The following is a 14,296-nucleotide window of genomic DNA, read 5'->3' as shown; positions in this document are numbered from 1 at the left end:
TTTAATACATTGGGTATTTAATATAATACATTGGGCATACAAAGCTTTTCATATGTTGTAAAATTTCTCTGTATAGGTGTAGGTAGTTTACCCATTCTTGAATTTCTAATGGGTTTGGACTATACTGACTTAGAACTTTTATGAAACTGGAATGTCAGACATGAGAACATTTTGAAAAATAATGAATATGGCCCTTGTTATGGGAGTATACTATTGGCATGACACTGATGGGCTCTAGAGATATCATATTTGATCCTCTCAGTGACACTTTTTGTTGGTATTTTTAGTCACATACATAAAATGGGGGAAAAGGACAAAGATCTCCAGGTCACACAACTTATAAAGCATGAACCCAAGAATAAAGCATTATTTTTATGATTTAAAAGTTCATTTTCTTTCCCCTGTATCATTGCCACCCCAGAATTTAAAATTATTTTTAAGTTTTTAATGGATACTTGGGAAGACAGAAGTATGGGTGAGTTGGAAATAGTAGAGAGGAGGGGAGAAGCAGTTAAAAAGGCCACGTTGTCTTAGTTAAATGAGTTTACAAACGGACAGAACACAGTGTTAGCAGGGCATTTTAGCCAATGAGTATTTATTAAAAGCCGGGGGTGAGGGGTGGTGCACCAGGCACAGTTCTTGTCCAACAGGCTAACAAATATAAATGATGTAACCAATTCATTTATTAGCTTATCTGATTAAACAAAGTACATTTCATAGAAATGATTATAAAATGCATTGCCAATAGAAACAGAGTATCATTTATATTACAGATCTTATGGTACCTAAATAATTAATAAAAACCAGCCAACCCATATGGTAAATAGAAGTTAGGAAACCGCCAGTCACTTCTTCTGGTCAGCAAGAGAGAAGCATTCATTTGTCGTGCTGGGAGGGGTTTCAGCATTCCATGCAGGCAGCCTGTTTCAAAACTAACATCATCCACCTATAAACTTAAAAATTCAGGGTTTTTCATCCAGTATCAAATCATATTGTACTTTTTGGTTTAAAGATTAGTTTTGGTTTTGAGTAAGTTTAATTTAGTACTTCAGTTGCATGCGGTCATAGATTCTTGATCTGGGCCGGGTGACGATCAGTCCAATTAAGTATTAGTTACAGGAACAAAGCACAACATAAACGGGGTACTTTTAATCTGCTTTGTGATATTCTTGTCCGTACTGAATTGAGAAGATATGCAGGGTGATTTAAAGCAGAACAGAACAGCAGAAGGGCGGAAAAGAAAAAAAAAAATGCTGGTGTTCTTTGAGGCAAGTCTATTTTGGAGAACCAGGGCTCATTCTTGAAAGGACCGTATCAGGTTTTTGGCACATGATCTCTCCCTTCGTTGGAACGCTGGTTCAGAGGGGTGTAAAGGAGAGAAAAGGAGCACAGAAAGGACTAAAAAGGCACGGAGTGGAGTGTGTTTGCTGATACAGTCACGAGAACCGTGGCACCATAATCACCCGAGAGTGTCCACCAGGCCCTTCCAGAGACCTCCAGACCTGGGTCTGTTTTGTTCGGGCAGCAGCACTGAAAACTTCCTCAGAGAGACAGGGTCAATGTTTATTGCACAGGAACCAGAATTATTCCCCCTCCCCCCCTTCCTGAGCTGGAGACCTCCAAGTGCAAACATGGCTGGGGATGCTGGTCCGCCCGCTCCTCTGGCCAGCAGGGAGCGCTCCACCAGAATGCCTCGGGGAGCACCTTCTCCAAAGGGACGCGCGAGCGAGGTATCATGTCGGCCTGAACGATTGACCCGGTCTGTCAGTCACCATTCTCAAGCAGCTTCTGGAGGTTGTTTTGTATCTGGAAATAACAAGAGAGAAGTTCCTGTTCCTAAATAGAATGGCTTCTACCAAGAGCCCATTTGCCATGATCTGGATAATGTCTGAGATTCATCTATTCTACGTTGAATAAAAAGCGGCTCCCACATTCAGTGGAGATCAGGCAAATGCTGCTTAATGGAAATAAACTCTGTTGATAATCCACTTTAAGATGAAAAAAAAAGGGGGGGCTAAAAACGAAGAGTGGCACAAAGATGCAAATGTTAGGAGAGACCAAAAGAAATCAGATGGAAGGAAAAGAACAAAAAGCCTTCACAGCACCAAGTGTGACCTAAATACAGATAATGGGAAACTGAGCCTTATGGAGCATGTGTGTCCTGTGGTGTCTGACTCAAACCATCAAAGTTGAACACTCCTACGAGATATTACCCATTTCCCAGAAGACTGAGTTTCACAGGCCCAGGTCCGTGACATATCTTTGGATCTCGAGACCACAGGACAGTGTTGGGCATTAGAAATGTGCTCAGTAAATATTTGCTGAGTAAGTGAACTTTCAGGAATTCTAAGCAAGGAATTCTCAACAAGCAGTATGGTGATGGGAGTGGGGAATCCCATGAAAAAAAAGATACACACACACACGTGTTTGTGTGTGTGTGTGTGTGTATAAAATGAATATATATATGTATGTATATACATATGTGTGTGTGTATTTATATATATATATACAGATTCTTTTTTTTTTTTTTTTTGAGAGAGCGAGTACAAGCACAAGGTGGGAGAGGGAGAGAGAAACTCCAGCAGACTCCCCACTGAGCCGGATATGGGGCTCCATCGAGCCACCTGGAGATCATGACCTGAGCTGAAAACAAGAGTCAGATGCTCCACTGACTGAGCCACCCAGGTGCCCCAGGTAGTATCTACTTCCTTTTTTTTTTTTTTTTTAATTTTATTTATTTATTTGACAGAGATCACAAGCAGGCAGAGAGAAAGGTGGGGGAAGCAGGCTCCCTGCCGAGGAGAAAGCCCAACACGGGGCTCGATCCCAGGACCCTGAGATCATAACCCGAGCCAAAGGCAGAGGCTTTAACCCCCTGAGCCCCTATCTATTTCTATAGACCAGTCTGTGATGTCCTGCAGGCACCCAGGGTTGGTGAGGAGCAAAGCATCTAGGACGTCTGTGCCGGGAACTTCACAGGTGCTCCCCTCAGTGCCCTCCGCCACCACACACAGGTTTCACACACGAACTGGGAGATCAGCCACATACTCAGTGGCAGACGAAGGGTGAAAACAGAGGTCTGCGGCTTCTGCTCCGCCATGAATGTCATTTGCGGCTCTCATACAATAAGTTTACTTATTTATCTCATGACCTGTAAGAGGCATTGCCTTCGTCCCCACCCTGGTACTCTGTCCTGTCTTTCCTACCTACTCCACAGGACCGGAGGTAAACAGAAAAGCAGGTGTACGAAGGAAGAAAAAGAAAGGACATAAAGTCCATGATAATCAAAATATCTAAAACACACCTCCAAAGACAGAAACCTGGAAGTAAAAGCTGGGGGTGGGGCAGCCGTGAGTGCACCTCGAGTCTGCGCCCCCCGCTGCAGACAGCCTCTGCAGAGCGGGGCGGACCTGTGAGCCAGAGCAGGATTGTTCATGCCCAGAGTCCTTTCAGCTGTGTGGGCAGCTTACAACTTTTAGAACGTCCACACAGCACGGGGGCGCAACTCCACTTATTTTACTACTGCTGCTTCGGGACCTAGGTTTCTGGTGGGAGTGCAGGCCTCCGAGCCGAGGAGCTGGGCTCTAGAAGAAGCTGAGGCGGAAGGCAGGAGACGCAGCCATGTATGTCTGCCCCCTGTGGACAGGTTCTGTGGACAGGTTCTGTCCTTCATTACAGCGTGGGGTGCCCTAGCTGGGTCTGGCACCAGAGCGGGAGGGAGTACAAAAGGGGATGGGCAGGAATTTGGGTGCTTCTAGCCCCAAAATGCCCTTGCGTACCAGTGTGAGCAACTGGATGGAGAATGATGACCAACCTGTTCTCCAGGCCAGTGTGGAAGCCTGACGTCTGTAAGTATGGCGGGGCACTTATAAAAAACATCTCTTCAACTCTCAGCAACTTCCATTTTAGAAAAGAAAACTCTTTGCGTGGCTACACCCGACTTTCTCCAGGATGATTTTGGATTAAGAAGAGGAAAAGTTTCCAAGTTTGTCCATAGATTCAGTAGGAATTCTAGGTCATCCTTCAGTTTCAAGCAGAACTTTGGAAACTCCTTGGCTCTCAATCCTTCAGTAACTGAGTGCTAACCACCATTTAGTTTAGTGAAACCAACATCATTTGGCTAATTTGTATTTCACATTTCTTACCAGGTAAACATAACTGCACTGTTAGGGAGAGCTACGCTGGGCATTTGTGGTAACAGTCTAAACGGAACCCCTGTACCTGAAACCGTTCCTTAAGGTTTAGGGCAGAAACAAACCACCAGATGGAAGAGAGGGACATACCGGAAGGAGAGGTGAAGAAATGTTAGTTAGGTTTAATTCTGGGCCGGTTCTCCTGTGCCAATCTTCCTGTCCGCCCTCCTCCTGGCTTCGAAGAATGACACAGGTTTTAGGACAGATCAGCTCGAAAACTGCCACACTGTTAGATAATTCTAGAGGGTAAATGTACATCAGAGGTTTACTGGCGAGGCCTCAGGTTGGCCTGTGAGGAGCAGCAAACACAACAGTGGAATCAGACCTGGTTCACATTCCAGATCTGCCAACTTTCTCTGTGTGTCTCTTCGAGCGAGTTACTCGGAAACTTGGGACTCTTTGTCTGCCAGACAGAACAGTGACATCCATCTGGCAGGGGTTCCAACAGACTGAACACAGTATTTCACGGATGGCAACCATCGGCCTGGGTGGGGCTGGGGCCCACTCTGTGGTGAGGACACTTCCTGCTGTGTCCCTTCCACTGAGCCCTGTGTCAGTGGTCACTGGCCGTCGGGCCCTTGTGGTAGAGAGAAATCTTTCTAAGGAGGAAAAGCCAAAGACATACCCACACGGAGGGTGAGACTGAAATCTGTTTCTGGGTGGAAATAAAAAAAATACTCTTTTTCCCATTTACAGTGACATTCCCTGGCTGGCTCTGCTCACAGAGGCTGCTTGCTACCCGTGCCGGTGTTTGTGTGCGTGACCCGTGCTGTCTCGCCATCAGCAGACACCACGGCTCTCACCCCAGCCCAGGAAATATGTGAGTCACCTTTTCTAATTTCATTATGTTAGCCGTCAGCTCTTGGCAGAGGACCTCCACATTTAATTGTACTTGTGACCCCAGGCCGGATGGTGCTGTCTGTCTGTAAGAACAAAGAGAAAAATGATTATGTGCAGCGGTGGCAAAGGAAGTGGAATGAACACATTTAAAATTTATTTGTATAGAAAACTGGGTTACAGTCGCCAGGCGTGAGCATTTCACTTGTTAACATCGGAAAGGCTGGACATCTCTTAACCTGTTTTTGTGGAAGTGGCCGTGTTGTACCTTGGCTTCCGAACCAAAAAAAGTGCTCCAGCACATGGCTTCTTAGACCTCTTGTTCACCTCGAATATCCTTGCTGTCCCCACCAGACCAGAAATGAGCAAGAATTACTGCTCTTCTCAGTCACAGACTTATTTTTGGAGGAGAGACCATTTATTTACACAGGAATTTTAGTCAAATTGCTGCTCAAATGCGAGACTTTTCTAGTTTGGGATTTGCCATGCCCATGGAGCTGGCCTTGTCTTACAAGGGAACGTGGATTCATTGTGTACCGTTTCAAGTATTTACAGCATAGGCTCTTCCCCAGGGCTCAGTGGGGTCCCATACCAGCTGAAACTGTAGGAAATTGAGCACTGTGTGTACGTTTTCCTGGAGAAGTGGTCTAACGCCTTTGAGCAGATTTTCATGTTAAGGTTAAGAACCATGGTCTCTAGCTTCTCCATATTTCTTGGCTGTTATTTATTTAGCCATTAAGGTTTTAGATGGCAGTGATGGGTCTAATTATTTAACACAGGTACTTGGTGAATGACTAAGGATCCTCTAAACATTAAGAAAGGAATTAGATGTTTTTCTGTATACTAGTACTAAAAACAAACAGCTTTCTGTATCCCTGAGCCATACCATCAAAATCTTAGATCCCAGACAGGAAGCTGAATGGGAATCTGTCAGTGTCTAGAGAGAACGGAGACCCATGGAACTGATGGATCAACATGAAATTCTGAGAGCATACAGGCTACTGATGCACCGACAAAGCCAGTAAAAGGAATGGATTCTGCAACCACAAACCGACCCACTTACAAGTGTGGATCCAGCTATGGGGCAGCCTGGCTGGATCACCTTGGTGAAAGGAAGCTTAGGCTCAGGTCTTATAAATCACTTTATGAACATATTCTTCCCATCATGGGTGTTCTTGGTCCCATGTCATAATCTTTGTGATTTTTCCTTTAAATGATGATTCTTTACACTACTTCTTCCTGGGTTGTTTCTTGTTTCGTGTTTTTTTTTTTTTAAGATTTTATTTATACGCAACTGGTTGGCTCAGTTGGTTAGGTGCCTGCCTTCGGCCTACGTCATGATCCCAGGTCCTGGATCAAGTCCTGCATTAGGCTCCTTGCTCAGGGAAGTCTGCGTCTCCCTCTGACCCTTCCTACTCTTGTGCTCCTTCTCTATCAAATAAATACATACAAAATCTTTATTTATTTGAGAGAGAGCACACACAAGTAGGGACAGTGACAGGCAGAGGGAGAGCGATTAGCAGATTCCCCACTGAGCAGGGGGCCCAATGTAGGGCTCAATTCCAGGACCCTGGGTTCATGACCTGAGCAAAAGGCAGACTCCTAATGACTGAGCCACTCAGAAGCCCCATGTTGAGTAAATAGTGGAATGAATATTCCCTTTGTTCTTTTTAGTGGGAGTTTCCCCCTCATCATCACCAAGTTAACAAAATGATAAAATCAGACATAAGGTACATTTTTGTTATAAAAAACCAACCCTCGGGTGCCTGGGTGGCTCAGTGGGTTAAGCCTCTGCCTTCGGCTCGGGTTGTGATCTCAGGGTCCTGGGATTGAGCCCCACATCAGGCTCTCTGCACAGCAGGGAGCCTGCCTGCCCCCCCCCCCCCCGCGCCCTGCCTGCTTCTCTGCCTATTTGTGATCTCTCCCTTTTAAAGAAAACAAAAACAAAAACAAAAAACCAATCCTGTATATGATAGTGAACTAGGAGGGCACACTATATTACTCTGGCCTAAGTATGTTAGCATATTGAACAAGAAGGGAGAAAGTAAGGGCAGGGTATAAATCTATTCTAGACTGTTCTTTATGTTTCCACTATATTGGCTCAAAAGTATATGTTATAGTTCAGAAAGAACCTGTATGCCAGCAGACATGTAAGCCACAGAACGAGACTTTAGGTCATTATTTGAGCATAAAGAGGCCCTAGAATGGTATTATCTAGTAATTCTCCAAGTATAGACCCATGTCAGCACCATCAGCATCACCTAGGAACTTGACAGAAATGCAAATTCTTGGGCCCTCCATTCTAGTGCATCAGAAACTTTGGGGAGGGGCCCTGCAGTCTGTTTTAACAAGCCATCAGATGATTCTGAAGCACACTCTCTACAGCCTAATCCAGTTCCTAGGCTGTTCCTCACAACCAAGCCACTGGTAGATGGGAAAGCCTGTCCTCCGTGTAGTCATACTGACTTGCATCTGAGACCTGATTTTATTATAAACTGTATGACAGTAAATTATTTCTCTGGGTCTTAGTTTTCCTCATTTGTAAAATGGGAATAAAAGTTGTCTTAAACGGCTATGGTGCTGTCTGTCAAATAAATAAATAAAATCTTTTTAAAAAGTTGTGGTGAACATAAAAAGAGAGAATTGCACATATATATATATATATAGTTTGTTTGTTTGTTTGTTTGTTTTATTTTGTTTTTTTTAAGATTTTATTTATTTGACAGAGAGAGCACAAGTAAGCAGAGTGACAGGCAGAGGGAGAGAGAGTAGCAGGCTCTCTGCTGAGCAGGGAACCTGATGTGGGACTTGATCTCAGTACCCTGGAATCATGACCTGAGCTGCTTAACCAACTACGCCACCCAAGCACCCCGCATGTTATCTATTTTAATAGAGTCTCTAGCAGGTGGTATAAACTCTGTAAATGAGTATCACTACTTGTAGAACTTGAGTTGGGCACCTGGCTGGCTCAGAAGAGCTCGTGACTCTTGATTTCTGGGTCATGAGTTTGAGCCTGATGTTGGGTGTAGAGATTACTTAAACTAAAAAAGAAAAACCCAACAGTTTAAAAAGAAAGAAAGAAAGAAACTTGGGTTACAAGTATGCTTTCTAACATGGAGTAATTTGTTTCACTTTTTGGTAATGGATCAAAATCCTTATGTATATGGATTTGAAGGAATGAGCTCTGAGTGGGTGAGATAGAAAATCTTCACAGATGTATTCAGCTAATTTCTGGTCACAGAGATCTTAAAAGTACTCAAGAATTTTGTGAATATATGAGTTAATGTAAAGAGTTAATATGTGATAAATGAGCTGAGTTATTTGAATTGCTTCTTTCCTATTAGTGTCTTCACTCACTGCCATTTTAGTAAGATAAACTGGTATATTTTACTAAGTGGGCCAAGGTCACAGCTGAGTCTTGGGCTACCAGAACAAGATAATGTAAAATCAGGCATGTTTCTTGATAATCTGGCAACACTCTAGCAAGAACAGTTCAGAATCCAGGCATTCATTTCTAGGACCCTCCCACCCACCCCTTTATCGCCCCTGGATGCACTTCACAAAATGTCTCCTATGGAATGTAACCTCAGTTCACATTTGCTAAGAAGGATGGTAAGCGCCCAACATTAGACTAGTCTCAGGAGCAAGCAGATGATAGCACGGGAGGGAATCGTCTTACTCCTGATGATGAGTGTCCACGATGGAGGTTAGTGACCCCAGCCTCTCCTCCAGAGTATTAATTCTGTATCTCATGTAGAAGGTTGAGATGATTAGTGCACAGACACTGGAAAGGGATAAAAGAGAAATTCTTAATAGGTTCATGAACTGGCATTCATAAAACTATCAACTCAGGGCCAGTGTTGTATCTTTAAGGCAAGGTATTTTCCAAAATTAACTTGCCAGAGAGACTTGAAAAAGGCCTTTTTTTCAACAGGCTGATGGCTTGTCACAAAACTTGAGAGCGAAAATAGGATTTAAAACCTTCTGGTCCAGGTTCCTCAATTTATAAACAATGGCCATTCTACTAGGGTCCCTCAAGGCTATGCCCAAGGTGGATTACCAAGCCTGTGCTCCTCCCCTGCGGTGCTGTGTCCCTTACTAGGAGGGCCTGGCCAGTGAGCCCCCAGTCTCGTTCTCTGGTGACTCACAAGTTCCCTTCTTTATCTGGAAACCAAACTGGGCACATTCTCCCTGGTAGTAAGGAGAACCTAGAACTGGGTCCGCCTATTTTCAGAAAAACAATTGGTTAAAGGCTGGAAGCTGAGGAGGAAAGGTCTTCAAGTTATGCCAGAGTTTTCACAGTAAAAGGGATGATGGTATTTTGAAGTTGTTTTGGCCTATGTCCAGAGAACATGGGATAGATGAGAAGATAAATAGTAAGGCCAGAGATGCTTCATCATTCACAGAACAGTTTTCTTACTAATAGTATCCACTCATAACGTAGTCCTCTGCTGGAATTGGCCCAATTTGGTCTTCCTTCCTTCCATTTATTTAAATAAGGGAATGAATAGGAAAATGTAACCTAAGCCTAAGGAAAACAAAATGTTGGAATAGGAGACAAAACGGTCAAAGGTAAGATATGGGTCACATGAGAGACAACTGAGATTTACAAGGACTCTTGAACCGTGAGACTGTTCTTTTAGAGAAATGAATGATTTTAAGTCACTCATAGTAAATTCATCTACTTACACAATTGCGTAAAATATAAGAATATGGTGGAGAGTCGTACATGTCTGAAACTTGAATTTGTGTAGGACTCCAGTGGTTTCTGACTGACCTGTTGGGAGAAGAAAAAATGGTTTTAAAAACTACAACACACCTCCTTCATCCAACAAAGTCCCTGCAGGGAAGAGGTACTTGAAAGAGGTAATTATTCCAGGATAATAGACACTGAAGAAAACACTGAAGCCTTCCAGGTGTCTGTCCTTGCTCTCATATCAGTATAATTGGTAAACAGCTATTAGAATACTTATTAAGTAAGCAAAATAATTTAATTTGAGTTTCATCACCAGTTTTTGAGTAACATTCTCAAGACACTATAAATAATGAAGGGACCTCCAGGAAGACAAGTCACCTCTGTATCCCTCACAATAAAGCACAAAACTGGATAATGTTTGTTGAGTGAGTGCATGAATTAATATGCACAGAACAAAGACCTACAGTAGGAAAGGAGGGGTGGGAATATGAAAGGCAGTCATAAACTGAAATATGGGTGCCCTTTATTTTTTATTGAAGATTTTATTTATTGAGTGAGAAGGAGGGGCAGAGGGAGAGGGAGAAGCCGACTCCCCACAGAGCACGGAGGGCAATGCAGGGATTGATCCCAGGACTCTGAGATCATGTCCTGAGCCAAAACGAAGAGTGGGATGCTTAAGTGAGCCACCCAGGGGCCCCTGATATATGGGGGTCCTTGAAAAGTTACAAGCTGATGACTACCACACTCCCTTACCCAAGACATTCTGTTCCTTACCATGTACAGGGAGACTCTTGGCTTTTCCTTCAGGCACTCTATTCACATGGGCATCTGCCCGGGTTGGTTTTGTTTCTCCCTTGGAGACGTTCAGAACTGTCTGGGATTCTGTCACATGGAAATCTATCAAGCCAAAATGGGGCTGGCTAAGTTTCCTTCCCAGTGCATTTAAAAACACAGCATCAACCACAAAGCAAATTAACCTCACAACATGCATAATGGCTGAGAATATAAATGGATCTTCTCACAAGTTGGTTCAGTGGTTAGGTATTGAAATTCAATGCTTCAGAAGTAAGAAAATGATACAAGGACAGTCTGTCCTTAGCCCACTAACTCACTGGGCCCATTCAGCTAGAACAGTGAACAATATGATTGAAAGAAGAAGTAAAACAAAACAAAACATTTTGTGTGTTTCTCTCTGAACTGCCCTAATATGATGTCAATTTAAGAGATTTATTAAATGTGTATAAAGAAATTTTTTTTAACCAAGCAGACAATTCTTTTCCCTGAAACTTTCAAACGACCCTTTCTCCAGAGTCTCTTATCGAATTTTAATTGTTAATTAGTCCCTTCCTGATTGGCAAGGTGGTTTTTGTTGGTTTTGTTTTGTTTTATAGGTGTGAGATGAGGATATCTGTATACTTTAGGTAACATACAGAAATTTCTCAGACCTCGAGAGTTCTCAGATTCGGGAGTCTGAGAACCAGAGCTGCTGTATCCTTCCATGTCTTGCCTTCTTTGTCGAACCACTCCATCCAGATCTGAGAATTCATCGTTGAAATCCTGAAGGAAACAAGGCAGTGTACAGAGTCCAATTCCCCTCAGTAAACAGGCAGGCCTCTGTAACCCCCACACTTGGGCCTCACTTATAAAATACTGATAAAGAAGGGAGGATTACCCCATACCCCTGGGATTTCCCCAACAGATCAGAGTATCTGGTGACCAAACAGATTTTTCTGGGCCGTTAAAATCCTATCAACAGTGGCCAACTTGTTTGAAACAACAAATGTTTAGAAAAAGCACTGCTGATGATTGAAAAAGCTTCCAGGGTCCAACTGGAAAAGTCTCATTAGCATTCTGTCATGAGAAAAAGTGATCGGCGCAGACATATCGGAGGAAAGAAATAGAAGCACAGTTTTATACACCCATGTTCTCAATGCAAAGGTGTTCTTTAAATCACAGTATAAAAAAAGGAATTTTAGGGACGCCTGGGTGGCTCAGTTGGTTAAGCAGCTGCCTTCGGCTCAGGTCATGATCCCAGCGTCCTGGGATCGAGTCCCACATCGGGCTCCTTGCTCAGCAGGGAGCCTGCTTCTCCCTCTGCCTCTGCCTGCCATTCTGTCTGCCTGTGCTCGCTCTCTCCCCCTCTCTCTCTGATAAATAAATAAAATCTTTAAAAAAAAAAAAAGGAATTTTAATGAAAGGAAAAATGCCTTTAACAAATTAGACACTGAAAGCAAAGTTTTAGCTCCTTTCCACCAACCAAATTAAAGGAGAGGCTGTGCTATAACTTGTGAATTATAGAAGGAGGATAGAGGTGTGAGCAGTAGGGACAAAGCAGGGATGTTTAACTTTTATCCCACTTGTTTCCCCCAAGTGCTTAAGTACTGAAGGGACCACAGGGGTCATTAAAATGTACCCTTCCCCACTGCCAGGAGGTGCAAGTAAGCTGAGATTTTCACAGCTGAGTTAGCTGCAAAATAGCAAAGGACCAGCCTTTCAGCTTACACTGGCTATCTTTGGATCGTTTCAATAATTCATTTCAATTTCATTTCAGTTCATTTCAATTTCATGCAAAAATATATAGGAAAGAGAAAGTTGAAGAATTCCAGTCTCTTGGATTTAGTAATTACTGACTGAAAGCCTATCATGTATCAGGCAGTATGCAAAGCTCTTCAGACCGATGACTGCACTTAATCTTCACAGCCACACCATGAAGTTGGCATTTGGCTGGATGAAGAAACTGAGTCACAGCAGTTAAAAGCACTTCTCTGATGGCATAACTCAGCTGGGCGGAACCCAGATTTAAAACCAAGTTTGTTGGATTCCAAATTATACATCTTGGTTTTTTTTTTTTTTAACAACTTCCCTACTTTTTTCCCTAAGGTTTTTTTTTTTTTTTAATTGAGATAAAATTCAATGATACAAAAATCATCATTTAAAGCATACCATTTAGTGGTTTTTAGAATAATCAGAATGTTATGCTGCCATCACCATTGTCTTATTTCAGAACGTTTCTACCACCCGCAAAGTGAATCCCTTTACCTAGTAGCAGTCACTTCTAACTTCTCCCTTGCCCCATCCCTTGGCAACCACTCCTCTACTTTCCCTGTCAGGGTGTCTGTTTGGGACATTTTGTATAAATGGAATCCTACCGTATGTGGCCTTTTGAGTCTGGCTTCTCTTGCCTAGTGTCATGTGTTCAAGGTTCTTTCATGTTGTATGTGTCAGTACTCCTTCCTTTGTATGGCCAAATAATATTCTATTGTATGGACATACGGCATTTTATTCATTCATTCAGCAGATGATGGACATTAGAGTTGTTTGTTTTTTGGCTATTACAGACAGTTCAGCTGTGAACTTTTTTTTTTTTTTAAAGATTTTATCCATTCACCTGAGAGTCAGCGAGAGAGAAAGAGAAAGAGTGAGAGTGAAAGAGAGAGAGAGAGAAGCAGACTCCCTGCTGAGCAGGGAGCTCGATGGGGGACTCAGTCCTGGGACAACAAGATCATGAACTGAGCTGAAGGCAGACAGTTAATTGACTAAGTCATCCAGGTGTGCCAGCTGTGAACATTCTTGGACGACTTTTTATGTGTACATGTTTTCAGTCCCTGTACTATTTAATAGCTCTCAGAAGATTTGTAGATGTGAGAGCCATGGGCTCATACTATTGCACTCAAGGTATTCTGGTATTTAACAGGAATCAATTTGGGAATAAGGACTTGAATAAATATGGCTAGGACTCTCTTGGGCTGACATCACAGCATCATAGGTAAAAATGGGGGGAACTACTTTCCACTGGAGATTTACTATTCAGTCAACAAAATCTAAAGGGGGAAAAAAATCTCTTTCACTTGGTGAAAGAGTTCTTCTACAATTGCAAAACACTGACAAGCAAAGATAGCAAGATTTTACAAACATCTCCACTGACCACTTGCTCACCCAGACAGCCCACTATCCTGTTTCTTTTCTAGGATGGCTCTTTAGTTACCTTAAAAAAGTTTATGGCCTCCTATGGCCCCCTTTTCTTCAGCACAGAAATGCCCTTGTCTTCAGATTTGACCTCAGATTTTAAGGTCCTACGCTACTTCCGTCCCCTGATCCTGGTGTAAGGAGAAATGTCATTGTGGGACACGTTCCCTTTCTGTGGCTTTTAGATTGTTACGTAGGCAACTCACCAGAGGCAGAGATGAAGGGCGGTCTGCCCGGAAACTGTTTTCAAGAGAAGATGGGTTGGGACTGTTCCCGACGCTCGTATTCTGAAATTAATGAAACAAAATGAAAAACTAGATCAACTAGGAAACCAGCAGAAATAGAAAAGAGAGACAGCAACTGAGGCTTAGGGATGTTGTACTCACGTCTAAGTGTCCACACACAGATTTCAGTAGCTTGTAAGTAGAATCTCTGGAGAGGAAGGAGACAAATATGTACTGGAAAACAAAATAGTCATTATTAACAGATACTGCGTGGAAACACGTGAGAGTTCAGTGTGCAAAAAATTTTATATAATTTTTTTCCTTTTCAAAGGAAAGACTCATTCACCCACACATTTTTTTTTTTTTAAATTCCATTTCCA

At 42.8% G+C, this 14,296-nt stretch overlaps 1 protein-coding gene across 14 annotated transcripts in view; it reads right to left on the bottom strand.

Annotated features, from left to right (window-relative positions):
• Positions 1–567: 567 nt before the first annotated feature.
• Positions 568–14,296, bottom strand: part of GRAMD2B (GRAM domain containing 2B) — a 112,446-nt gene continuing 98,717 nt past the window's right edge. For 4 of the 14 annotated variants that reach the window (XM_082724924.1, XM_082724914.1, XM_082724921.1 and 1 more), the window contains 9 exons: positions 14,079–14,150; positions 13,899–13,979; positions 11,172–11,283; positions 10,501–10,623; positions 9,720–9,807; positions 8,710–8,814; positions 5,023–5,116; positions 4,284–4,364; positions 568–1,806 (listed from right to left, as the gene is read on the bottom strand). In XM_082724924.1, coding sequence (XP_082581050.1) covers positions 1,765–1,806; positions 4,284–4,364; positions 5,023–5,116; positions 8,710–8,814; positions 9,720–9,807; positions 10,501–10,623; positions 11,172–11,283; positions 13,899–13,979; positions 14,079–14,150 — 798 coding nt within the window. In that variant the 3' untranslated portion in view covers positions 568–1,764. Of the gene's footprint in view, positions 1,807–4,283; positions 4,369–5,022; positions 5,117–8,709; positions 8,815–9,719; positions 9,808–10,500; positions 10,624–11,171; positions 11,284–13,898; positions 13,980–14,078; positions 14,151–14,296 lie in introns of all 14 variants that reach the window. The other 10 variants (XM_082724923.1, XM_082724927.1, XM_082724925.1 and 7 more) reach the window with 5 other exon arrangements.

This window comes from Mustela nivalis (genome assembly GCF_964662115.1).
Source record: "Mustela nivalis genome assembly, chromosome: 3".
Classification (NCBI taxonomy): Eukaryota; Metazoa; Chordata; class Mammalia; order Carnivora; family Mustelidae; genus Mustela; species Mustela nivalis.
The sequence above is the reverse complement of the archived record's forward strand: the minus strand, read 5'-3'. Positions and strand labels throughout refer to the sequence as shown.